This window comes from Pleurodeles waltl, chromosome 11 (assembly GCF_031143425.1).
Source record: "Pleurodeles waltl isolate 20211129_DDA chromosome 11, aPleWal1.hap1.20221129, whole genome shotgun sequence".
NCBI lineage: Eukaryota > Metazoa > Chordata > Amphibia > Caudata > Salamandridae > Pleurodeles > Pleurodeles waltl.
In genome coordinates this window covers 948,876,150-948,902,868 of record NC_090450.1, presented here as the reverse complement: position 1 = coordinate 948,902,868, position 26,719 = coordinate 948,876,150, and the positions used below count along the sequence as shown (strand labels likewise).

The 26,719-nt window shown below is 45.3% G+C and overlaps 1 protein-coding gene across 4 annotated transcripts in view; it reads right to left on the bottom strand.

Moving 5' to 3' along the window:
- The window catches only part of SMPD4 (sphingomyelin phosphodiesterase 4), a 277,112-nt gene that overhangs the window by 98,592 nt on the left and 151,801 nt on the right, over positions 1-26,719 (bottom strand). For all 4 annotated transcript variants that reach the window (XM_069215134.1, XM_069215137.1, XM_069215136.1 and 1 more), the window contains 2 exons: positions 11,168-11,331; positions 3,492-3,697 (listed from right to left, as the gene is read on the bottom strand). In XM_069215134.1, coding sequence (XP_069071235.1) covers positions 3,492-3,697; positions 11,168-11,331 — 370 coding nt within the window. The remainder of the gene's footprint in view (positions 1-3,491; positions 3,698-11,167; positions 11,332-26,719) is intronic.

Here is a 26,719-nt window from a genome sequence, read left to right as displayed (position 1 = left end):
GGAGAGACCAAGCAGCATCTGGTGAGGTGTCTAACCCACTGGCATCCACCAGTTACTCATACCAATTGTCTTCTGGTCCATCAAGAAGGTGGAGGAATGCATAAGAGTCCTTAGACCTCTCTCAAACTTCCCAATCTCCAGGCCTATCAAAAGAAAAATGCACTGGCAGCATGGTATCGGCTTGTGCCGGAGTCAGGCTGCGCTGATCTGTCTCTGTATCAGAGTCAGGAAGGAGGATGTGGTCAGCGTCAATGCTGGGAATGACAGCACTGGAGTAGGCTTGTGAAAGTTCGAGGCCTCGCGGGTGGAGACAATCCGGATTCAACACCTGAGCCATGGAGCCTGACTGGCGTTGAGGGCAGACCTGCTCGCTGGAGGGAACACAGTAGGGGCCCTTCCTGAACCCACGGTGCCTGAAGGCACTCCAGAGGGGTCAGGCAACCCAAATATGATGAGCATGGCTTACACAATAAGCGTCGGCAGAGGAGAGAGGCCCTTGAATGGTGGTGTTGGTTCCTGCTCCTCGTTCAAGGTCTTGGACCACAGCAATGAAGTTGAAGAGCATTTTCACTTTTTAACGCCTGTGGGACTTACCCAACAAATTGGACTGGAAGGACGATCGTCAGGAGTGGCTTTGAAAGTGGTTCCAGGACCTCCTGCGTGACTGGGACTAAGGGGTCATCCGAAAGCAGGGAGCTTCAGGGAACATTCCTGCAGCACCTTCGGGTTCATGGTGCAGTAGTCCTCAAAGGCCTTGGTGTCATAGTCCCACTCCAAGCACCACAAACAAACCAAGTGTGGGTCTGTCACAGACATGTGCCTGTGATAGGCACCACAGGGCTTAAAACCTGTTGGATTTTTTTTTTCTGGGACGTTCCTTGCAAACCAGATAAAAAACTCTCAAAAAATAGGCTCAACAAAAAGTCAGTCAAAAATTGACTACAGTAACTCTCGCCGGATCTGTGGTGATTGGTGTGGAAATAAAAGAACTGTTAGCATGCTGGGTGGGCTCTTATATAGATAGGCACCACCCATGTTACTTCTGGCTGCTCAAGAATTTCTGGATCCCGTTTTATGCCTGGAGATAATTCTAAGGAAAGGAATCAGACTAGAAGTCTGTATTAGATGGACTCATACCAAAACTGCCCCATGGTACGAGGATTATTGAAGGGGACTTCAATGACATCATAGACCCACTGACTCACCCAGAGCCCTGGGGGGTGACGAAATGGACAGGGAAAGGGTTGGCCGACTGAGTGAATGACCTGGGACTGTGTGACGCTTTGAGGGTGTGGAATCCAGGAGTCTATGGCTACATCCATGCAACAGCAGCTCACAGGTCACTTTCTTGTATATATATATATAGCTGCTTCCTCCTCTCTTACATATGACAGCCTCCCATTTTCTATCGACGGGTGTCCCAGTTCACGCCCCTGTCAACCTCCACTTTGGCGAACGAGAAGTCCGCAAGTGGCCAATGTGGCATCTTAATGCCTGGTTCTGAACCAATGTCTATTTTCCCCTGTTCCTGCACTGTGTGTTACACTGCAAAGCTGGTCCTAGGTTGTTTGTGTTCCAGTTCGGTGAGGACCTGGCCGGCAGTTCTGGCTGGACTGTTCCCATAAGGAGCAGCGTCAAGGTTGATTTCCATATGGCTGTGTCCAAACTGAGGTGGCATGGTGAGCAAAAGAATGATGAGCTGGGATACTACCCGAGTAACTGCCAGTGATTACACACATTGCAAGTATTCCTCCCATCACCTTTTGTGTGTTTCATGTACAGCCCTGTATGGCAAGAGTACACCCGGACGTGGGTCCCATGTTCACTGTGCCACTGGATCAAGCTATACCTGGCTGATAAGCTATGATCAGGGCAAAACCAGTCCTAAGTTGTTTGTGCTATATTTCGGTGAGAACCGGACCTGGCATTTCGGGCTGGACTGTTGCCAAGAGGAGCAAGGTCCAGGCTGATTTGCATATGGCTGGGTCAAAACTGAGGTGGCATGGTGTGCAAAAGAAAGGTGTGTTGGGATGCTACCCTGTGTGATTGCCAATGGTCAGACAAACTGCAAACATTCCTCCCATCACCTTTTGTGCATTTCATTCTTAAAGACCAACCAGGGAGACAGTAGAATCGCCCGAGATATTATTATAATATCTCGGGCGACTTGTAAAGCCATCATGATAGAAATTAACCATTCTTAACTTCAGGAACTGACCTCAAACCTGGTAGATACTACCGTAAACTCAGTCCTGTGATCCTACTGCCTATCATGGAAACGTATTCAACAAATCACTGCAGGTTCCTTATCAATCAATCACTAGATTTGTAGAGCACTTCTCTTTACCTGTGAGGGTATCAAGGCGCTTGCAGGGTCTAGTTGATTAGCAGAATAGCCAGGTCTTCATGGACATTTGGAACTCTGGAAAAGATCCCGAGGTCTGCAGATGAAAGGTTAGCTCGTTCCATGTCTTTGCTGCTAGGAAGAAGGAGCAACTTCTGCATCTGCTATGCCAGTTGCATGAGATAAGGGTTAGGGAAAGGGAAGCGGAGCAGAGGTGTCTTGTGGGCTGATGGAAGATCAGGTGGTGGTTCAAGTAGGCTGTTCAGCAGTTGTGTAGGGCCTTGTATGTGTGGGTCAGAGATTGTACAGGCATTTGTTCTGTACAGGGAACCAGTAGTGTTCCCTGAGATAGGGGGAGATGTGGGTTTATCTCTGGAGATCCAGGACGAGTCTGGCTGTGGTGTTCTGTATGGAATGTAGTCAGAAGGGGTGAACTGCGATCCCTGCATCAGTGAGTGTTGCTGTAATCCAATTGGCTGAAGAAGAGGGCCTCGGTGATGGTGTGTCTTGAGCGCCAGGGTGGCCATTAATGTATCTTATGAAGCTTTCAGAGGATAAAGAAGCAGCATTAGTTAGACTTAGCAACCACTGTGGTGGGACCAAACCCTAGCCGACCTCTAGACCAGTGTAGCACGTACTGCCAAAGCTCTGTAGAAGAGTCTTCTCCATGTACTGACTAGCCTGGTCCATCCAGACCAATGCAGATCTATCAGAGAGCGGAGTAAGCAATACTACATCCGAAGAATTATTCTGGCTTTGGACCAGTTCGATCCCTGCACCGATCTGCAGCACTCATGCTCATTGACTTCGAAAAAGCCTTTGATTCCCTAGATTGGGTTAAACCTGTGTCTCTGGAAGTTACTTGCAGCATAAGTGCATTTTTATTCTCGCAAATTCCAGCTCATATGAATGCCATCCACTATTGCGGACAGTGCACTAGTTAGCGTTCTCACACAGAAGATACAAAGATACTGCCAACCAGGAATACCACACTGATGTTCAAGTGATCGAGAACTCTGTCTGTGCACCTTTCAGATTCATCCAACAGCTCCCCACCACATTTCTCATTTACCCCCAATATCGTCAGTTAACACATCAAGCATTGCTGCCCTGCCAGCATTATTTTACTTCACTAAAATTAGCTTACCAGATTTCGCACATCAGTGCCGAACATTTGCTTGTACTGGCAGTCCTGCCCTTCGAGGCTGTACACATGGCTCTTCACCTTGTAGCAACTATCGGTGATAGCTGGTTGCCTGGAGGACAAGTAGCTCCCTCCAAAGGTGGGGCTCAGGTAAATCCGCTGTGGGCGGTGAGGGAGGACATGCTCCATCTCTAAGAACAGTTGTTCCGCTGAAAAGCAACAAAAAGTGGGGAGAAACCAAAAAAAAAAAAAATGAATGAGACGTCATAAAATTATTTTTTATCAAGGTCTCCTTGTGCTGCTGAGGAAGCTTTAGAAGGAAAACCATTTTTCTCAAAACACATTGCATGCTTACACAATTAAAGACATTTGTTTCTGTTGCTACATGGTGGGTTCCCCTTTTCTATGAAGATTGAAATAATACAGTGCACTCAGCATTGCACAAATTGAATCCAAGACAATCAAAATTACAATGTGTGTGTGCTACCTTAGAAACAGACACTGGTTGTGTCCGTGAAAAACTTGAATAGAACTAGTAAACTATGAGGAGTAAAGTGCACTACAAAAGTATTCCAAGATCCAGTCAATCAAACAAAAATCAACATGCTATCAAACATGATTTATTCATGACATAGTAAGCAATTGTCATCAATGATTTTCGTTGGAAGTATCATATAAATGTTGCTTCACATTAAATGTGCTGTCAAAGTACAGCTAAAAGTAGACCAGTGCTAACTGAGAAGTTCTGTTTTGAAACCCAATGCATTTCAGGTGGTTACACCCTTCATCAGGGGTAGCTAGAATGGGTAAACAAAACAAAACAATACATTATACCAAGGTAGAACCACAGCACTCAATTTAAGTCCAGTGTAGCATTTATTTGCAAAAATGAATTCATTAAAGTTCCAGTATATGATCTAGTCTTTTTAATAGACGAGTTATTCTTCTTACAAAGTCAAAGCATCAACAATTTCAGTTAGGTAGAGCCAGTCCTTCATTCATCAAACTCATCGACAGCCAACACGTGTTTCGTCACTGCTGTGCCTTTCTCAAGGCTGTAAAGTACAGAGTATACACTCAGTACAAATCAAATAGAATTAACATCTTAAAGGACATGGCATCCAACCACCACCGTATCCAAATAAGGCGAGTAAGCACCAATGACACAAAAACACACCAAGATGGTGCACCCCAATGTGATTTGTAAATAGAAAGAAGGGGTGTGAGCCCATAGTGAAACAACAAGAAGCCAGAACTTAAGTGAACCCTAGGAAGTGCCACAGACTATACACTATCCTAAAGAAAAACAAGTAGAGCATAGTCACTACCAGATACTGCCAGAACCTACCATCAAGTACCATAACAAAATGTGGCCGATTGTTAACTATAGTCATTCACATCCAAGTTAACTGTAATGAAACACAGGTGAATTTAGCCAACAGTACGTAATCAAATATCATTTTAAATAAATTGATTTTTTCATGAACAAGAGGAGAGAGTTTCCACGCACAAAAAAGACAAAAGGATAACAATGATCACCTTAGTTATCCAAATATAACAGCATTAGATAGCCCAACCTGAGATGACCCAGTATATTGATGTGGGAAAACCATGTACCAAGGATACATTGTTGAAATTATAACTGCGCCCCAAGGCTTCCAACAGGTGCTGCCAGAAAAATAAAACTTATTTTCCATGTGAATATGAAGAATACCCAACAGACATGTCTCATGATAATTATAATAAGAGATACATAATTTGCATAACAGTAATATGCTGATTGAATGGTAAGAATCTCAAACACCAACAGAATCCAAATCGGACGTTCCAGTGTAACATGCAAGAGCCTGTATTATGAACAATGAAAAGAATAACCAAGGGTATATGTGATGTATTACAAGTGACTTCAATGCCCAACATGCATTCTGGGTTCTATACAAACAGCTTCCTAGCTGGCTGCAGATATAGTCCTCAGTGCAATGTGAAGAAAAACAATGTTCAATTCAAAGGCTGGAAATGGTGAGCTAAAAGTTAAATGTATGAATGCTGTGTCAAAACTGAAATTAATATGTTTAATGTGTTGTGTGTATGCTGACATGCAAGCGTATTCACTGCACCACCGGAGTCACGACTCCATAGAATTCCTGATTTTGACTCGCTTCTTAATATAACGCACGCCCAAAAGGGTTGCAAGGTCATTCACATGCAGTTCCTAATTTTTTTTGTCAATCTTTTTCTTGTAAATACACAAAATCAACAAAAACAGATTTGTGTAGAATTACAAATATATTTCCTCCAGTGTCCCCAAACAGCCCCTCACCACCCATCCCCACACCCCTCAAGTCGTCTCATTTAATGTCAAGCATTCATGGCATCGGGCAGACCTTCCAGTGATTTCCAGTGGGGCACAGAGTCCACCCCTGTAGTCATTCCACTTACCCCATATTTTGCTCCACTTTTTTGGACAGCTTCTGCTCTCATAAACCAACCTCTTTGCCACTATGCACCAGTCCATATCTTTCTTCCAGTCAAACAGCTGCAGTATCTGCTCAGCCCTCCAAAGTCACGCTATGTTAAGTTTAGCAACTGTCAGACCTAGTGTTACCCAGATCTGGGCCATTTGGGTAAGGTAACTCTCCCCCAAATATTCAGAATGCACCACTTGGCTGAGGCCTGCTCGGCTGCCCCACGTATTGTATTAAGACAAGCCACTATTGCCTCTCAGTATTGCTGGACAAGAGGACAGCTCTAGATCATTTGAAAATATGTTTCTACTTGGCTATAGTTTCTGTGACACAATGCCGTTAATATACTGCTCATCTTTTCAAATGTGGTGCATGGGTAGTAGCACCTATGTAGAATTTTCAGTTGTACTTGTCGAAATCTATGTTTTATGGCAACTTTTCGTGGGAACGCCAATGCCGACTGCCACTCATCATCCTCCAGGTCTCCTAGATTTTGTTCCCATCGATGTCTCAGTACTGTTAGAGGAAGGGTGAGTTATTTTGTAGTTTATGATATGTGAGGAAAATACGTTTTTATAAGCATCGGTTCATCAAGCAAATCGATCTCACAGTGGGGATGCCATGGGGAGGACGTCACCATGTGGAATAGCTTTTTGCAAGGTATGTCATATTTGTAGGTATCTGTATGTCTCAGTGGGTGCCTATTGATATTCCATTTTTACTTTTGTGACTGGGATAACTTCATCCCCTTTCGAGAGCTCTCCAACTCTGGCGATACCAATAGGATCCCACCTATCAAATCCCTTCTGAGGCCCCAGTGTGCCCAAGCATGCAGCCCACAGAGGAGTGGATTTTGTGATTTTGGTTCTCCACCCCAGCGCTCTGCATACTGTATGCCAGGTTGTTAATGTGACTGTTGTGGGGTGGGTTAAAAGCATTTACCGTCACATAGGGCCCTAAGACAGCATCTGGGTCACATGGCATCTATCCATACAGTAAGCTGGTTCTTCCACTGATTCATGTACCCACTGGTTAATGACTACCAATTGTGCTGCCCAATAGTATTCTTGCACATCAGGTAGGGAAATCCCACTGTCATACCAATACCTTGCTAATTTTGTAAGGGAGATTCTTGGCAGACCCCCATCCCAGAGTAGAGTACAAACTTCATTGTCAATGGCCGGGAAGTAGAATACCGGGACAGGGTATGGTGTGTTCTGGAGAACATATAGCAAATGGGGTAATGCCATCATATCAAATAGAGCAGCTCTCCCAAGGAGAGGGAGCGGCAGAGCTCTCCAGTGTTGGACATCTCTTCCCAGCTGCATGAGCAGTGGTTCTAAGTTCCACTCATAAAAGATCTCTGGGTTGGTTGCAAAAGATTCCTAAATAGCAAAAGCCTTCTGTCAACACTGTTGCTTCACCATTATGGGGTAGCCGCGGTTTCTGGCCACTTATGAGAAAAATCTGGGATTTGTGCCAGTTGATTGTATATCCAGAATGTTGCCTGTATAGTGCAAAAATGTGCATTATTCAGTTCAATGTATTGCCGGGGTCGGTGACATAGTAGAATATCATCTGCATATAGCAATATTATACCCTCCTAGTCCTCTGTCCACCTCAACCCTCTAATCAATGGGTTACGTCTAAATCAGGCTGCAGTGACTCCAGTGTCGTGGCAAAGGGACAGCCCCGTTGCATGCCTCACTGTAGCCTGAAAGTGGATAAAACAGTTCTTGATGTTTACAGATTATAAACGTGTGCAACAAAGTACTGATTTAATTCCACAATCTGAAGTAGCCCTTTTTAAATTCATACAAAAATTGAGATTACGCTACTTTTTTGACAATCTTCTAAGAATTGACAATCCAAAAGATGAACTGGAGTGCCAAGAATTCAAACCAAAAAGCATGTTTGTGTCTCCAACATCACACAAGATCTTGGATACTTTTGAAGCTCCCGTAAGAAAGGATTTCCAATTGATGCATTTTCAATCTATTCGCACAAATAACATCACAAGTCAGGAACAAAGGATTTTGCATAAACTGAGTAAAAATCAAAACCTCACTTTTCAACCAGCAGATAAGGGAGGGGCCCTGGTCGTCATGGATCGCATGTATTATGAGAATAAAATTTCAGCTCATGTGATGGATCAGGATACATACATTCTCTTGGAGAAGGATCCCACAATGGAATTCATGGGAACACTCAAAAGTATTTGTAGTAAAGTCATTGACAATGGTTGGATTACGGAGAACACTCTGTACTTTTTAGTGACAGATTATCAATGCAGGCCATGTCTTTATATGCGCCCAAAAATTTACAAGATCCCCCGTTCAGGCCCAAAGTCTCTGGCTGTGGGTTTTTGCATGTACCTCTAGGCAAATACTTGGGACAATTTTCTTCAACCATTGGTACGGTGTGGCGTTCACACATTCGGGATACAACTGTTCTTTTTAACCATTTTACCAGATTGTCAAACAATAATCTGGAGTCCTACTGGTTATTTACTATTGATGTTACAGCCTTATATACTTCCATCCCTCATCAGGAAGGTATTGAAGCAGTTGAGTGGGTTTTACTTCAACACAGCGGCATCCGAGCAAACAAAGTATTCATTCTGGCGGTGCTACACTTTTGCTTGTTCCATAGTTATTTTACTTGGAAAGACTTTTTTTTCCGCAAAGAGCAGGAACATCAATGGGATTTTCCAGAGCCCCGTGTTATGCCAATATCTTCATGGCTAAATTCGAACACCAATTCATCTTTGAAAATACATATTGGACTGACAACCTCATCATGTATTTACGTTAGATAGATGATATCTTCCTCATTTGGAAGAGTACCAAAATGCAGTTGGAACAGAACATTCGTATCTTAAACAGTCATAAAACACGGATTCAGTTCACACACAAACTATTAGCAATTCACAGATCACTTTCTTGGAAGTTCACCTTGAACTGTCCACTTTCAGGTTTATCTACTTGTGTGTTTTGAAAATCCACAGATAGGAACAATACTTTGTACTATAGTAGTTTTTATCTTCCATTGCTTAAACAACATCTACCTCTTTCCCAATTTATTTGCATCAAGAAAATTACATCTGACCAAGACACTTGCAATTCTACCTTACACACATATTGATCTCTGTTTAAACAGCGAGGTTACCCGGATCACATGTTGGATACTGCTTTACAACGCACACACATGATGAACCATGAAGTATTACTTAAGCAAGTTCAGACTGAAAACCTTCACATGAAGTATCTGTCATCAAATTCTTTACCAAGTCAGAGACAATCAAACGTAGCATTTGCAAACGTTCGGATTTACTCAAAATGGAACTTGACTTTAGAGGGCTCTTTAGTCAGTAACCACTTTTTGCATATCCGCGCTCAAGGAATCTTAGAGAGATGCTATCAGCTATTTCACATTCACACGCTGTGAATCAAAGGAATGCAGAAATGCCACAAGTGCATTCACTGTGGAAATGTAATCACAAGCAATACAATATCACATCCAAAAACGGGAAAACCCACAAAACGACCCCACTCTGCCGACTGCAATTCAGAGAAAGTGATCTATGCGATTAAATGCCCTGTGGCCTTCTATATGTGGGCAAGTGGAGGTTCCAATGACTGAACACAAAAGCATGATCAGAAGCAGGAATAGGAATTCTACTCTGGCGGTACACTGCTCGGACTACCGTCATAACATCAGTCAACTGCGAGTCATCGTCATCAAAAAGATCATTTTTAATCCAGACACTACCGTACAGAAGCTTCTTTCCCAGAGGGAAACGCTCTGGATACAATATCTGAATAGCCTTCCAAATGGCCCCCAACAATAGGTTGGAAATTATATGTTTCTTATAAACACTACAACTTTCCAACACGCTGGCCATGTTCATATGGTCATACGCAGACTATTCACAATTTTACTACACGAGAAGTCTCACTCACCGGTTACCACAAACTTCACAGTACATTTTTAGGCTGCTTGTCATGTCGCTCATGGCCACATGTTCACTAATAGATCAGTCACAGTTTTATATACATGGAACTTCGTCTACCAGTCACTACAAACACTACTTTTTAGTTGCATCTTTGCATTCATGTAGTCAGTCTAATGTTCGCTCATGGATTTCATGTTATCTTCTGGTTTATCAATCAACACTATACTCAAAGTGGTCAATATTTATTCATACGGTAAACTGTATCATGCTCATTTAGTAACATTAGACTGTAAATACTTGCTTTGCTATTGTGGTATATGTTTAAGCTCCGAATGTTAAAGCATGTCCTATAAACCCGTTGTAACCTTACTGCGTTCTTGTCAAACAGCACGGTTAGATGCTGCTTATGTTATTGTTTAAAACAGTGACAGCTTAGAGTTATGTTCTACATTACTCAAAAAGAGTTGATTGATGTGTTATATTTACAGGTGGTCGTTTTCTTGGGATAAGGGTCTTTCTTTCATGTTTATCATGAATTTCCATAAAAAGATATTTGATTATGTACTGTTTTATTATCCATTCTAGCTACCCCTGATAAACGGTATAACCACCAGAAATGCACTGGGATTCAAAAACAGAACTGCTATGTTAACACTGGTTTATGTTTAGCTGCATATTGACAATGCACTGAATGTAAAGCAACATTTATACGAAACTTCCATCAATAATTATTGATGACAATTTCTTACAACTTCATGAACAGATCATGTTTGATGGCATGTTGATTTTTGTTTAATTAATTGAATATTGGAATATTTTTAGTTAAATTGGCCCATGGGCCTTTTTCGTTGTGTACTTTGGTTCTAATCAACCTCATGGTTTTCTACTTCTTTTCAAGCTTTCCCTTTTCTGCCAGGAACCTTTTTCAAAAAGTGAAACCTGGTATGTTGGGCCCTAGGCAGGACATTCAAGTGGTTTTCCACACTATGAATCAATCACATCTTAAACCACTATTTTTAATCTTCAGTTCCCGAAAGGGTCCCATGCCCACGTCAGAAGAATTCTCACCAGACACTACTGTAGACTTGTGTCCAAGTGAACATGGTCAGCAATGGGAAAAGCTCTTGGACAGCAGTTGTTGAGACCATTAACATAGCCTCCTCTAAGATGGGTTTCAGTTTTAACAGCACAATACAAACTGGAGGGAAAGTAGGATTTTGTTTACCATTAGCTTCAACGTAGATTTTTGATCCACTTACCTTTTTGGATCATTTCTGCCAAGTTCGGCTGAGCGAAGACCTTGGACACTCTGAAAACCATTAGTGCGTTTTTGGGGCTGACCAAGTCTGTACGAAGAGCCCGATTCAGGTAGCCTTGGAAAAGCTTGGTATACATGAGCAGATTCTCCTGTATGAAGGGAGCCCTGTAAATAAGCCAAACACAGTGATTACTGAAGCATTCAATAGACAATGAGAAGGGTGGACAGGATATGTGAGATGGGAGAGCAAATGCAACTTTCCTAACTTTTTAGACTTTTGGTCTAGCCTTTTGTGCTCCCTAACTACAGCTACACCATTAAAGAAAAATACCTCGCAATGGCATATAGTAAACAAATCCATATTAATCACATATTGTACACTTACCATCGTCAAATGGACGTCTAACTTTTTGCTGAAGATTTAATTACAACTTTGAACAGAGTACATGCTTAACTACTTCTAATTGTGGAAGTGACATTTATAAAGAAATGCTTGGCAGGAAATGGTAACTCATCCCAAATGAAGTACAATGGCAAGAGTTTGACTACAGACAAGGGGTAGTCTCACTGCCCTGAAAACATGGACAACTAAGCTTTTCTGTGATGAGCCTCGAATACCCTTCAATGCCCCCTGTTCAATTCCATAATCTTTGTACTTCCAGAAACTGTAAACATTGCTGCCTCTGTCTCTCAGCAATCTCTTCCTGGATGAAATAAAACCTTCTGAAACTTAACTGTGACAAGACTGAAGTCCTCATCTAATGGAAATACCCCTCTTCGATGTCCTCTATATGATGGCCCAATTTTTTGGAACCTACTCTTGTCCCAGCAAAGTACATTTTTTGGGGGTAATAACAGTGGAGTTTCTTTCCTCCTTTACCCAGGTTAATAAGTTTAATGAAACTTGTTTTGGGCTTATGAAAAACATCAAGAAGATTCTTTCTCTTTTTTCGATGAAAGGGAAAAAGCTTGTGGTTCAGTAATTCATCTCATTTCACATTGTCTATAGCACTGGAACACTATTAGGCCTACTTCAGTCTAGTCTTGCTTAACTGCAAACCATTTGGAATGCAGCCTGTTAATCTCCCACTGCATCACGCAATTAGAAACCATTCTAAAATAACTCTGCTGATTCCTGGTCCACAATCCAGTCTTTTTCAAATCATTGTGCATTGCTTAATTGAAATTCTCTGCAGTGGGCCTTAGTTATTTCTGGTTTTGAATTATACTCAATGCTCCAAATCAGAATCTTAGCTCCTCCTACTAGGCATTTCTGAAAATACCCAAAGTTCACCTTTCAAGGACAGGTGGCAAATCTTTTGATCTTGGAACCGTCTTCTAAAATAGACTCTCTCTTGTTCTGTCACTTCTATCAACATACTGCCTCTTGAAAAAAAATTAAAACACAACCCATTTTTCCCTATTCCCAAGTGTTTAATCACCAAGACATAGAATACGTGCAGTGTGGTGACCCTGAGTGTGGTACAAATTAGTCATTTATTTAATCCATTAGGGAACCTATGGGATGTCAATAGAAATCCACTGCTCTCGCCTCTCACACTTCCACATTCTTCTTCTTTGCAAACTCTTAACGACGGACAGGAAATTCTATTATTGACAGAAAGGATGTTATCCAATGGGCTGTCTGCTACCTGCCTCACCTTACCCGGATGACCTTTGCAGTGGTTCAGTACAGTAGTAGACAAATATGGATTACGATTAAGAGCCTGCAATGTACCTTGGTAAAAGTCACTCAAAGCTGCAACCAGTTTGGGGATTTGTACAAATCCCTAAAAGGTGCTACACATGTTGAATTTCTCGTTTCTCGCAAATGGTTTCTCTTTTGTCCTCTTTCTAGGTCTTGAATTATTTTTACTTTTATTCAATACGTTTAAAGCAATCAACACAAAGATAACAATGAACTAGGAGAATCCTTTGTTACCATTGTCACTAATCTGTCACTAATATGCAGGGAAAATGCTGGACCTCAGCAAGCACTCATCCTCCATGTTCACACATTCTGAACTTTTACTTGTCTATTAAGCTAACTGGTTCTTCCACTGGGTATATCAGCATACACACTGTTAATGTACTATTAGTGCATGCAGCTTAAGCATGTCAGAGCGAGACACGCAAGGGAGCCAGCAGGAGTGCACAGATGGGTACAGTCTCATGCATTTCACTGGAAGCAATTTAGTGGAGTCTAAATGATGCACCAAAATAGTCACTGAGCTGAGCCAAATCATGATCAACAATGTCTTAAGGCGATGGTGAAAAGAGGTTAATTGAAGAAAGTCCAAAGTTGAAAGGGGTGGACTGAAAGCCCACTGTATGTGTATTGTTAAACTGTCACGTCGTTAGCTGTGCTGTCATAAAACTCAGACCTACAAAGGGATCACAATTTCTCTCTTGCTCTGCAACTTTGACTGTGTCTTTTCTGATATCCAACACAACTTACATTTTCACAATACCACTTCCCTAATTACAAGTTATCACAGACAGTTTCCAGGCTTTGGCTAAAAGGGATTCTGGTTACTGTAATTTTTGTAAGAACTAATGAGGCTAACATGACTGATAGCAATGGTTTGTAGGTCAGAGGCCCAGGGATAGAAACAATGTGCCTTATGACATGCAGTTTGGTGGCCACCATATCTTGAATATACTGATAAAATTGGCACGCATGTTACACGTTACTAGAGTGACCTTTATTTCACTTGCATGTCTTAACATGGTCATTAACAAGACTTTTTTGACTCAACGTTTAGATCCGTAGAGTGGCATTTGCTTTGCACAATTTAGTCATTTATTTCAACATCAGTTTTTTGTATTCATAAACAAAACATTACACAACAATAAAACAGTGACCTTAAATAATAAAACAGCATATTTACACAGTCCTGAAGTAGCACAGGTTAAATAAAAGTAACAAAGGTTCTCTTGGGGGATAAGGCGATTAGTTTGCATCCCCTATGCCCAATCAAGCAAAAGAGCATGGATCCCAAATCTTCTGATGTTTTTTAACACACCATCTTCTTTATAAATATTCTTCTTTGCCAGCGGAACAGTAATCCATTTTGCTAGACCATTCATAAAGGGGTAGAGGCTCTTTACTTCTCCAACAGCAGGCATTGTCTTTTTTTGTCACCAGGAATCCAATCCCCGCAAGGAAACTCTGTCACCTCCCCCCACCTCCACCAAGTCAGTCTATATATCCATCCATAATTCCCAGAAATACCACTTTGGGATGTAATATAGTGTGTGTGTATATGTGTGTGTAGGACAGCTGCTTCAATGTTATGCATTTGTTGACAATATACTACACTGGACGGGCAATTCCAGATCATGTGGTAGAGGGTCTCCTTTTGAGCACAGCTGGCTGTTCTGCCCTGCCAACCTGCCCGGGCTATAGTAAATCCTAACAATTCAGTGTTTTATGATTGGTGTAATAAAAAAACAGCATTGATTTCTGATTGATACTTCTAACAGCAAAGTCCTCACTGTTAGAATATCCCTAGGCACTAGACTGGCTCCGGTTAATTTATCCAGGAGTACTCCTGTGTGCCAATAGGTGGCACTACGTGGCTCAGGTGTACTCTGCACTTCCCAAGGAGTGATGGAGCGGAGCTGCATGTAAGCACCACCCTTTGTGTGCTAACCTCATTTCCTTTCTTTTGCACCATAGATGGCGATCTGGGGCACCACTCCCCACTTCTTTGTTTCCAAACTTTTTGCAGTGTGCCAGGGAATGAAGTCCCCACAGAAAAAAACAGGGCAAATGGTGTCAAGACTATAGGAAGATGATGTCGGTCATGGACCTAAACAAGGTAGGTCTGTGCTGCTTGGCATGCAACAAGTGTGGCCTCCTGATTGCCCAGACTATTCCAGAGTACGAGGCAAAACTAGTCCAAACAGCACAAAAAGAGGCTCGGTTGAACCATAAGTCCCGCTCCAGGTTGTGGTCTCAGTTTCGGGGCCGCTCCCATGGACAATCTGGATCTAGTTTGGGGTACTCCGGTAAGTCCAAATCAAAATCTAGACAGAAGCGTCAGAAGGCCAAGTAGGATTTGAACCCATCTTTACTATGGAAGGCTAGTGTGAAGGTTCAAGGGCATCCTAATAAAGATTACACTGTCCCAATGTCTTCTGAATGTGAAGGAAACCCTCAGCTGATCCTGGCATGCTTTTTGAACTTCCTTCAAGAAGCCACTTGAGTGTTGACCCCAAAAAGCAGGCTTCAAAGGGGAAGTCATCTTTGAAGGGCAGATGTAGGACACCAGGGGTGGGGGGGGGGGGCTTGTTTGCCCCATTGTTTAGGTAGACAGACTGTGATGGGGAACAAAGAGGGGAAACAAGTTGCCAAATCGGTTTCCCCGTAGGTGTGTAGTACTAAGGTAGCTGCACACCAGGGGTGGGTTAGTGAGGTCTGAACACAGGGAGAGGGGTCTTGTCATCTTGGGAGTGGGCAGAATTGTGCATCCTGGGATAGTCCGATGCCACACTCCACAGGAAGTGGTCAACAGTTGGGAGAGAACCTAGTAGCCAACGCACAAAGCTCCACCCGAGTTCGCTGAGGTCGTGAGTGCTGTCAGTAGTTGCTGGGATCCTCAGAAGGTGAGTTCTTGATCCAGGGAGGCGACTGGACTTTGGCCAAATCAAAGATGACCTCCTGGGACATCGACCCTGCAACCAGGACTCCGCCATCTTCTTTGCGGACTGAGGAAATCCCTGCAGGAATATCCCCCATCCACTGCATTGCATCTGCAGCATCCTTCATTCCTTGCATCAGGATCACTTTATGGGAATCCATTGCAATGTGGATAAAATGAAGACAGACTCGACAACCCTTATTGGTTTACAGAGTTTTAAGATAATAATCCGAAATGCCCCCTTTTGTGGTAGTGTGGACGAGCAGTTAAGGCTCATCAGAGGGTAGCATTAAAAATTTGCTGAACACAGAAATCCAATTAATGAGACACACACTTGAGAAGAAACTTGAGACCAAGAATTAAAAAACTATAGATACTTTTATATAGTGTCTCAACACCAGAAAACTTCAAAGAAGGTAAGTACTGTCGCAGTGCATCGATTTTAGCAAGTGAGTAACACTTTTACTCAAATGTGCTTTTAAGCAGTAGAGACTTGAAAGTACTTTCACTGCAATGGAGTCCTTGCAGACAGTTCTCCGGAGCCCTTGTACACTGCGGGGTGCTAAGACAACAAAGGTCAATAAAACACCAGCAGTACACTTTTACCTGCTTTAAGGTGTCCTGGTGCAGTGGTGCTGGTCAAGTTGGGTGCCTTGTGCACCACCCATATAGCGATGGAGGGGTGGGGGGATGGGAGGAGGTTTGTGGGTGTCCTGGCAGGCCACAAAGGGGGAACTAAGAGACAAGTCTGAAGGCTCCCAATAGGGGTCTCGGTCTGTGGGGGTCTTGCGAGGCATGGACCAGGACAGTGGAACTTCGGTGCAGCAGCAAGATGGCCACGGTTCCTCGACTGACCTGCATGTGGGGAAACAAAACAGGGCAGCTGGACCACTCTCTAGGATGTCCTCGGCGATAATGATGTGCCTTGACGGCTGGTCTTCAGTTGCAGTGTTGGAGTCTGGAATGTAATTCAAACAAGCTTTGGCTGCTGCAGGGGGCCCAGTACCCCTGGCATCAGTGCAGGACAGCTAGAGCCTGGTGTCCTTTCACTTGGTGGGGAGATGGATCTGGCCTCTGGGAGCACAGTGACCTCCTCTTGGTCAGCTGGTGCATTGGTGGACCCAGTGGTCAGCAGAACAGTGAGCCAAACGTTAGGGTTAGTACCTGCAGGGAAGTGGCTCTTCCACTTCAGGGAAGATGTTGATGGCTTGGCAAAGTGCTGGAGATCCTCTGAGGCTTTTGGAGTCTTCACAGCTGCAGGACGAGTTGGGTTGTCTTGATTGTCGGACAAAACAGGTAGGCAGTCAGTGGGACACCTAAATACTTAATTTAGGGGCGTTTAGGGGAGTGCAGGGTAGAAGCCAATGGGCTACTTATCCCTGGGGGTGACCACCCCTATATGACCTATGGGAAGAGGGCATAACCCTGTCCCAGAGTTCTTAGTTCCACCAACCACAATATGGTGGAACCCTTCTTTCGTAGAGCACATCAGGCTGCTCACCTTAGGGGTGTGACTAGCCTGGTAGGGCATCACACCTACCTGCATAGCTCATTTCCGGCCTGTCCTGGTGCCAAATGGGCCTCGGGCTGGGGGTTGCAACTCCCAACGTCTGGGGGAAGCTGGGGTCGCATACCAAAGGCAGCAGGCTTTTTGAAGCCCCTGGCCTTGGTATGCAGATTCAATAGCCATCCTGAGGGAGGAGGTGATAACACCTTCCTCTGGAGCAGGCAATGTTTTTGGCCTCTGAGAGCGCAGACTGGAACCTCAAGGCGATCAGAAACATGTCTGTGGTGGCAGGCTGATCAATACCAGTCTGCAGGCACACTAGAGGACTAGTAGATTTTGGGGGACACATCTAGGGTGCCTTCTGGGTGCATGTCTTGATATATCCAAGACTGGCATCAGTCTTGGTTTATTAAGACGAGGTGTTTGATACCAAACACCATAGGTTTTAGTGAAGCCATCATGTAGATGGGTAACTCCTGTTGACCAGTGCCCAGTACATACCTTAAGATGGTTTCCCTGTCCACTTGCTGAACTGGACATAACAGGGGCATATCTGCTCATGCAGATATGTCCTCACATCAAATATAATGCATCCTGCCTTAGGGCTCTAAGGCCTGCAGGGGGTGACTTACATATATTTAGAATTAGTGACTGGACCATGGCACATAAGGTGTGTGCCATGTCATGTTTTCATTCATGGCTTGCACCATGACACGCAGTCTGTGATGGCAGGCTGTGTGCAATTTTTACGGGGTGTGTAGGAAGCTGGCCTGGTGTGTGGTGGGTACCTATGGTACTTACACCTTATACCAGGTACCCCTCTTAGTGAAGTGTAGGCAGTGTCTAGAAGCCAGGCCCTCTAGAGGTTGCTGTGGATGAGCAGCCAAGTCTTATCTAGGAGACATGCAAAGCTCATTCAATACCACTGTAGTCACACAGCACTTACACACATGAAAGAAAACACCCTGTTTTACAAAATTAAAGGTACTTTATTTTTTTAACAAATCAACACAAATTACTAGAAGGCCAATCCTCCAATAGGAGGTAAGTAGTACACTAAATATATACACTAGTGATCAGAAATGGGCATAGAAAAGGTTACAAAACAGTGCAAATAGCAATAACCAATAGTGACCATAGGGGGAGCACAACCCATATACTAAAAAAATGGAATGCGAACACAGGAGCCCAACCCAGGTAAGTAGAATGTGTAGAGGGGAACTGGGAGTACCAGAAAACCACAAAGGTAAGCAACACAGTACCCCCCGGTGACCAGGAATGCAGGAGTAAATCACTGGATTTTCCCCAAAAGGAGGAAAAGAAGAAAAAGAAGACACCCAGACAAGACTGCAAGAAAACCAGTGGTTGATTCCTGAAGAAAGAAGACCACCTGTGGAGAGAGGGGACAAAATCCAAGAGTCACAGTGGAGTCCAGGAGGAGTAGGAGCTACTACCCACCCATCTGTACTTGCAGGAGTTGGTCGACGGTGATTAAGAACAGGTCAGCACTACAGCCCTGGAGCCAGAGAAGAGTTTTTGATGGATGTAGATGATGTCCCACACTGGAGTGAAATATGCAGATGGGTGTTGATGCAGGAATTCCACCAACAAGCCTTGGCAATGGTGAACTCGCGGTTAGTGGAAAAGTGGTGCTGCCACGGACCAGCAAGGCCCAGGAGGGGGAGTCACAGGGGACCCTCGGCATCGCAGAGAGTCCACAGGAGCAGAAGCAGCACCCACAAGAGTCCCATGGGACGGGGACACAGAAGTTGCAGAAAAGGCTCATGCAACACTACGAAAGAGGATCCCATGCTGCAGTGGAACCACACAGGAGGCTGTGCTTTGCAAGAAGGAGTTCTGGGGGCTGGAACTACACATTGTCTCAAGATCCCTTGGAGGAGATGCAAACAAGCCTTGGCAGCTGCAAGAGACGCAATGCACGGGGTACTGCCCTGCGTCGGAAGGCAAGGGCTTACCTTCACCAAAGTTGGACAGCTGGCAGAAAGGACCAAGAGGTTTACTCCGGACCACCAACCGTGATGCAGGATCCATGCAGCTCAAGATGAGGGGAGATCCACGCAGCCAGTAGTCGCTTGTTGTAGGTGCCTGCGCGGTTGCAGGGGAGTGACTCCTTCACTCCAAGGGAGATTACTTCTTCTTCTTGGGCAGGTTGAAGAGTTGCAGTCTTCTGAGGATGCACAGCCTGGGAAATATTGCAAAGCTGGCAGGAGACATGGAAACAATGTTGCAGAAGAGTCTTCTTTGTTGTAGCAGCGTCTGTCGGTTCCTGGAGGGTCCAGTTGCGGCTCCAGTGGCCAGAAGTCGATAGTGCAGGGTGAGAGGAATCCTGTCGGAATCTTTTTTTTTATTTATTAAATGTTTCATATACAAAGAACATACATTAACACAAAACAAGACCCCTCATCATAGCAATAAGTTGTATATGCTACAGCCCACTTCAGCTACAGCGGTGTCCCAGACAGCAAGGGGAGATCGACGAATGTTTCTCACAGTAAGCATCAGTATCAAGGGACACTTCTCCGAGCCACCTCATCTTGCTTTCAATCGACATAGTCCGCAGTGCCAGTCCAGGAGGTATGTCATAATCAGCAAAAAATTCAGCATATCATAGCAGAGGGGGAAAACAATAGAAAGAAAAAACAGAGAGGCAGGTGGAGCACACAACCAAGTCATGCTATCCCATCTCAGCAGCACAATGTAGGAAGTTGGCTCTGTATGTGCTATTTCAAAGTAAGGAATAGCATGCACAGAGTCCAAGGGTTCCCCTTAGAGGTAAGATAGTGGCAAAAAGAGATAATACTAATGCTCTATTTTGTGGTAGTGTGGTCGAGCAGTAGGCTTATCCAAGGAGTAGTGTTAAGCATTTGTTGTACATACACACAGACAATAAATGAGGTACACACACTCAGAGACAAATCCAGCCAATAGGTTTTTATATAGAAAAATATCTTTTCTTAGTTTATTTTAAGAACCACAGGTTCAAATTCTACATGTAATATCTCATTCGAAAGGTATTGCAGGTAAGTACTTTAGGAACTTCAAATTATCAAAATTGCATGTATACTTTTCAAGTTATTCACAAATAGCTGTTTTAAAAGTGGACACTTAGTGCAATTTTCACAGTTCCTAGGGGAGGTAAGTATTTGTTAGGTTAACCAGGTAAGTAAGACACTTACAGGGCTTAGTTCTTGGTCCAAGGTAGCCCACCGTTGGGGGTTCAGAGCAACCCCAAAGTCACCACACCAGCAGCTCAGGGCCGGTCAGGTGCAGAGTTCAAAGTGGTGCCCAAAACGCATAGGCTAGAATGGAGAGAAGGGGGTGCCCCGGTTCCGGTCTGCTTGCAGGTAAGTACCCGCGTCTTCGGAGGGCAGACCAGGGGGGTTTTGTAGGGCACCGGGGGGGACACAAGCCCACACAGAAATTTCACCCTCAGCAGCGCGGGGCGGCTGTGCAGTGTAGAAACAAGCGTCGGGTTTGTAATGGAAGTCAATGGGAGATCTAGGGATCTCTTCAGCGCTGCAGGCAGGCAAGGGGGGGGTTCCTCGGGGAAACCTCCACTTGATCAAGGGAGAGGGACTCCTGGGGGTCACTCCTCCAGTGAAAGTCCGGTCCTTCGGGTCCTGGGGGCTGCGGGTGCAGGGTCTCTCCCAGGTGTCGGGACTTAGGATTCAAAGAGTCGCGGTCAGGGGAAGCCTCGGGATTCCCTCTGCAGGCGGCGCTGTGGGGGCTCAGGGGGGACAGGTTTTGGTACTCACAGTCTTAGAGTAGTCCTGGGGTCCCTCCTGAGGTGTTGGATCGCCACCAGCCGAGTCGGGGTCGCCGGGTGCAGTGTTGCAAGTCTCACGCTTCTTGCGGGGAGCTTGCAGGGTTCTTTAAAGCTGCTGGAAACAAAGTTGCAGCTTTTCTTGGAGCAGGTCCGCTGTCCTCGGGAGTTTCTTGTCTTTTCGAAGCAGGGGCAGTCCTCAGAGGATGTCGAGGTCGCTGGTCCCTTTGGAAGGCGTCGCTGGAGCAGGATCTTTGGAAGGCAGGAGACAGGCCGGTGAGTTTCTGGAGCCAAGGCAGTTGTCGTCTTCTGGTCTTCCTCTGCAGGGGTTTTCAGCTAGGCAGTCCTTCTTCTTGTAGTTGCAGGAATCTAATTTTCTAGGGTTCAGGGTAGCCCTTAAATACTAAATTTAAGGGCGTGTTTAGGTCTGGGGGGTTAGTAGCCAATGGCTACTAGCCCTGAGGGTGGGTACACCTTCTTTGTGCCTCCTCCCAAGGGGAGGGGGTCACAATCCTAACCCTATTGGGGGAATCCTCCATCTGCAAGATGGAGGATTTCTAAAAGTTAGAGTCACTTCAGCTCAGGACACCTTAGGGGCTGTCCTGACTGGCCAGTGACTCCTCCTTGTTTTTCTCATTATTTTCTCCGGCCTTGCCGCCAAAAGTGGGGCCTGGCCGGAGGGGGCGGGCAACTCCACTAGCTGGAGTGTCCTGCTGGGTTGGCACAAAGGAGGTGAGCCTTTGAGGCTCACCGCCAGGTGTGATAATTCCAGCCTGGGGGAGGTGTTAGCATCTCCACCCAGTGCAGGCTTTGTTACTGGCCTCAGAGTGACAAAGGCACTCTCCCCATGGGGCCAGCAACATGTCTCGGTTTGTGGCAGGCTGCTAAAACTAGTCAGCCTACACAGATAGTCGGTTAAGTTTCAGGGGGCACCTCTAAGGTGCCCTCTGGGGTGTATTTTACAATAAAATGTACACTGGCATCAGTGTGCATTTATTGTGCTGAGAAGTTTGATACCAAACTTCCCAGTTTCCAGTGTAGCCATTATGGTGCTGTGGAGTTCGTGTTTGACAAACTCCCGGACCATATACTCTTATGGCTACCCTGCACTTACAATGTCTAAGGTTTTGTTTAGACACTGTAGGGGTACCATGCTCATGCACTGGTACCCTCACCTATGGTATAGTGCACCCTGCCTTAGGGCTGTAAGGCCTGCTAGAGGGGTGTCTTACCTATACTGCATAGGCAGTGAGAGGCTGGCATGGCACCCTGAGGGGAGTGCCATGTCGACTTACTCATTTTGTTCTCACTAGCACCCACAGGCTTGTAAGCCGTGTGTCTGTGCTGAGTGAGGGGTCTCTAGGGTGGCATAAGACATGCTGCAGCCCTTAGAGACCTTCCTTGGCATCAGGGCCCTTGGTACTAGAAGTACTAGTTACAAGGGACTTATCTGAATGCCAGGGTGTGCCAATTGTGGATACAATGGTACATTTTAGGTGAAGGAACACTGGTGCTGGGGCCTGGTTAGCAGGGTCCCAGCACTCTTCTCAGTCAAGTCAGCATCAGTATCAGGCAAAAAGTGGGGGGTAACTGCAACAGGGAGCCATTTCTTTACACAAGCCCCCCCCCAGCCCACAGGCCAGGAGACTCAGCCCAAGCTGGGAGAGTCTTCCTAGTCTGTCAGGCGAGGAAGAGTAGGAGAAATAGGCTGGTTAGTTGCAGGGCCTACTCTGCCTTACATCCTTCTGTTCAGGTCATTCCCTTTGGGGAACTGACCTACTTCCACAGTGATAGGACCTAGTCTGAATTGCCTCTTGTCTGCCTCTTCAATGTCTCCACCCATTCTTTCTATCTTGGTCCTAGAGGTATCCACCTCTGCTAACCTTATCTTGGCCAGGGTTACCCCTAGCTTACCCAGAGAGGTTACCCAGAGCTGGAGTAACCCCACCATGACCAATAGGGTCAGGGGGCCTAACTTGCTATTTGGCATGGGGTCAGACCACCATGCTAAGGATAGTGCAGCCATAAAGGCTAACACCCAGCAGAGGCCACTGACAGCTGTCAGTGCCCAGAACCACACCTTTAGCTCTTCACCTAAAAGGGAAGGGGCTAAGTTACAGGCTTCTTTGGGTTCAGGTTGCCTGTCTGCTGTATTGGAGTGGGGGGTTACCACATCTTGTAGTAAACGCCCTTCTTCCACTCTTTCTTCTGTTAGCTGAGGAGCCACCCACTCAGGTTTAACAGTTGCCTGACTAGCCAGGACTTCTTGTGGGTCAGGTTGGACTTTATCAGGGCCATTTTTGGAGTTCTCCCCTACTGGAGCAGAATCTCCTTGGCTTGCTGTAACCTTGGCTAAAGGTTGTCCACCCTTCCTACTCTGTTTTCTTTTCTTCTTCTTCTGGGGCCTGCTTGCATTTACTGCAGAGGCAGGACTTCCAGAATCCTTGGGAGAGGACTGGCACTGGACCAGTTCCTCTCTTGAGCTCTGACTAACCTCTGGGTAGTCATTTCCAAGGAGACAATCAAGGGGGAGGTCTGTACTGACTACTACCCTTCTCCAGCTAAGAGTGCCACCCACTTCTATGGGCACTAAAGCCACAGGCCTCTTAGTGACCCTGTCTAGGCTAACTCTTACCCTGGCAGTCTCACCTGGGATGTACTGGTTTGAGAGCACCAGCCTGTCATGCACAATAGTGTGACTGGCACAAGTGTCTCTCAGGGCAGTGGTTGGGATTCCATTCACCAGTAGGTGGTGGAAGTGTCTACTTCCCTCTGGAATCTCCAACCCACCTGTTGGGCCCTGTTTCCAGTTGAAGGCTAGGAAGACCTCCTCATCTGAGGAGTCATCTCCCATGGCTACACTGGTTACCCCAGGAATTTTGTTCTGGGGTTTGTTTTTGGGACAAGAAGTGTCCTTGGTGTGGTGCCCAGACTGTTTACAGTTGTGGCACCATGCCTTAGTGGCATCCCAGTTCTTACCCTGGTACCCACCTTTGTTTTGGGTTGTGTCCTGGGGCCCACCCACCTGTTCTGGTTTTTGGGGGCCTACAGAGGACTCTTTTTCTTTGTTTCTAGTGTTACCCACTTTCTCCTGGGGAGTTTTTGTAACCCCTTTCTTTTGGTCACCCCCAGTGGAAGTTTTGGTTACCCTAGTCTTGACCCAGTGGTCTGCCTTCTTTCCCAATTCTTGGGGAGAAATTGGACCTAGGTCTACCAGATACTGATGCAACTTTTCATTGAAGCAGTTACTTAAAATGTGTTCTTTCATAAACAAATTATAAAGCCCAACATAGTCACACACTTCATTTCCAGTTAACCAACCATCTAGTGTTTTTACTGAGTAGTCTACAAAATCAACCCAGGTCTGGCTCGAGGATTTTTGAGCCCCCCTGAATCTAATTCTATACTCCTCAGTGGAGAATCCAAAGCCCTCAATCAGGGTACCCTTCATGAGGTCATAGGATTCTGCATCTTTTCCAGAGAGTGTGAGGAGTCTATCCCTACACTTTCCAGTGAACATTTCCCAAAGGAGAGCACCCCAGTGAGATCTGTTCACTTTTCTGGTTACACAAGCCCTCTCAAAAGCTGTGAACCATTTGGTGATGTCATCACCATCTTCATATTTTGTTACAATCCCTTTGGGGATTTTTAGGATGTCAGGAGAATCTCTGACCCTATTTAAGTTGCTGCCACCATTGATGGGACCTAGGCCCATCTCTTTTCTTTCCCTTTCTATGGCTAGGAGCTGCTTTTCCAAAGCCAATCTTTTGACCATCCTGGCTAACAGGGGGTCATCTTCACTGAGAGCATCCTCAGTGATTTCAGAAATGCTGGACCCTCCTGTGAGGGAAGCAACATTTCTGACTATCATTTTTGGAGACAGGGCTTGAGAGGCCCTGGTCTCCCTATTTAGGACTGGAAGGGGGGAATTGCCCTCCAAGTCACTAATTTCTTCCTCTGTGAAGTCATCCTCAGAGGGGTTGGCTTTTTCAAACTCTGCCAACAGCTCCTGGAGCTGAATTTTGGTAGGTCTGGAGCCAATGGTTATTTTTTTTATATTACAGAGAGACCTTAGCTCCCTCATCTTAAGATGGAGGTAAGGTGTGGTGTCGAGTTCCACCACATTCATCTCTGTATCAGACATTATTTTGCTAAGAGTTGGAAGACTTTTTAAAGAATCTAAAACTGTTTCTAGAATCTAGTTTCAAACTTTTAACAAACTTTTAAACTCTAAAAGACAATGCTAAACAGGGACTTAACACACAAGGCCCTAGCAGGACTTTTAAGAATTTAGAAAAATTTCAAATTGCAAAAATGAATTTCTAATGACAATTTTGGAATTTGTCGTGTGATCAGGTATTGGCTGAGTAGTCCAGCAAATGCAGTCTTGTACCCCACCGCTGATCCACCAATGTAGGAAGTTGGCTCTGTATGTGCTATTTCAAAGTAAGGAATAGCATGCACAGAGTCCAAGGGTTCCCCTTAGAGGTAAGATAGTGGCAAAAAGAGATAATACTAATGCTCTATTTTGTGGTAGTGTGGTCGAGCAGTAGGCTTATCCAAGGAGTAGTGTTAAGCATTTGTTGTACATACACACAGACAATAAATGAGGTACACACACTCAGAGACAAATCCAGCCAATAGGTTTTTATATAGAAAAATATATTTTCTTAGTTTATTTTAAGAACCACAGGTTCAAATTCTACATGTAATATCTCATTCGAAAGGTATTGCAGGTAAGTACTTTAGGAACTTCAAATCATCAAAATTGCATGTATACTTTTCAAGTTATTCACAAATAGCTGTTTTAAAAGTGGACACAGTGCAATTTTCACAGTTCCTAGGGGAGGTAAGTATTTGTTAGGTTAACCAGGTAAGTAAGACACTTACAGGGCTTAGTTCTTGGTCCAAGGTAGCCCACCGTTGGGGGTTCAGAGCAACCCCAAAGTCACCACACCAGCAGCTCAGGGCCGGTCAGGTGCAGAGTTCAAAGTGGTGCCCAAAACGCATAGGCTAGAATGGAGAGAAGGGGGTGCCCCGGTTCCGGTCTGCTTGCAGGTAAGTACCCGCGTCTTCGGAGGGCAGACCAGGGGGGTTTTGTAGGGCACCGGGGGGGACACAAGCCCACACAGAAATTTCACCCTCAGCAGCGCGGGGGCGGCCGGGTGCAGTGTAGAAACAAGCGTCGGGTTTGTAATGGAAGTCAATGGGAGATCTAGGGATCTCTTCAGCGCTGCAGGCAGGCAAGGGGGGGGTTCCTCGGGGAAACCTCCACTTGATCAAGGGAGAGGGACTCCTGGGGGTCACTCCTCCAGTGAAAGTCCGGTCCTTCGGGTCCTGGGGGCTGCGGGTGCAGGGTCTCTCCCAGGTGTCGGGACTTAGGATTCAAAGAGTCGCGGTCAGGGGAAGCCTCGGGATTCCCTCTGCAGGCGGCGCTGTGGGGGCTCAGGGGGGACAGGTTTTGGTACTCACAGTCTTAGAGTAGTCCTGGGGTCCCTCCTGAGGTGTTGGATCGCCACCAGCCGAGTCGGGGTCGCCGGGTGCAGTGTTGCAAGTCTCACGCTTCTTGCGGGGAGCTTGCAGGGTTCTTTAAAGCTGCTGGAAACAAAGTTGCAG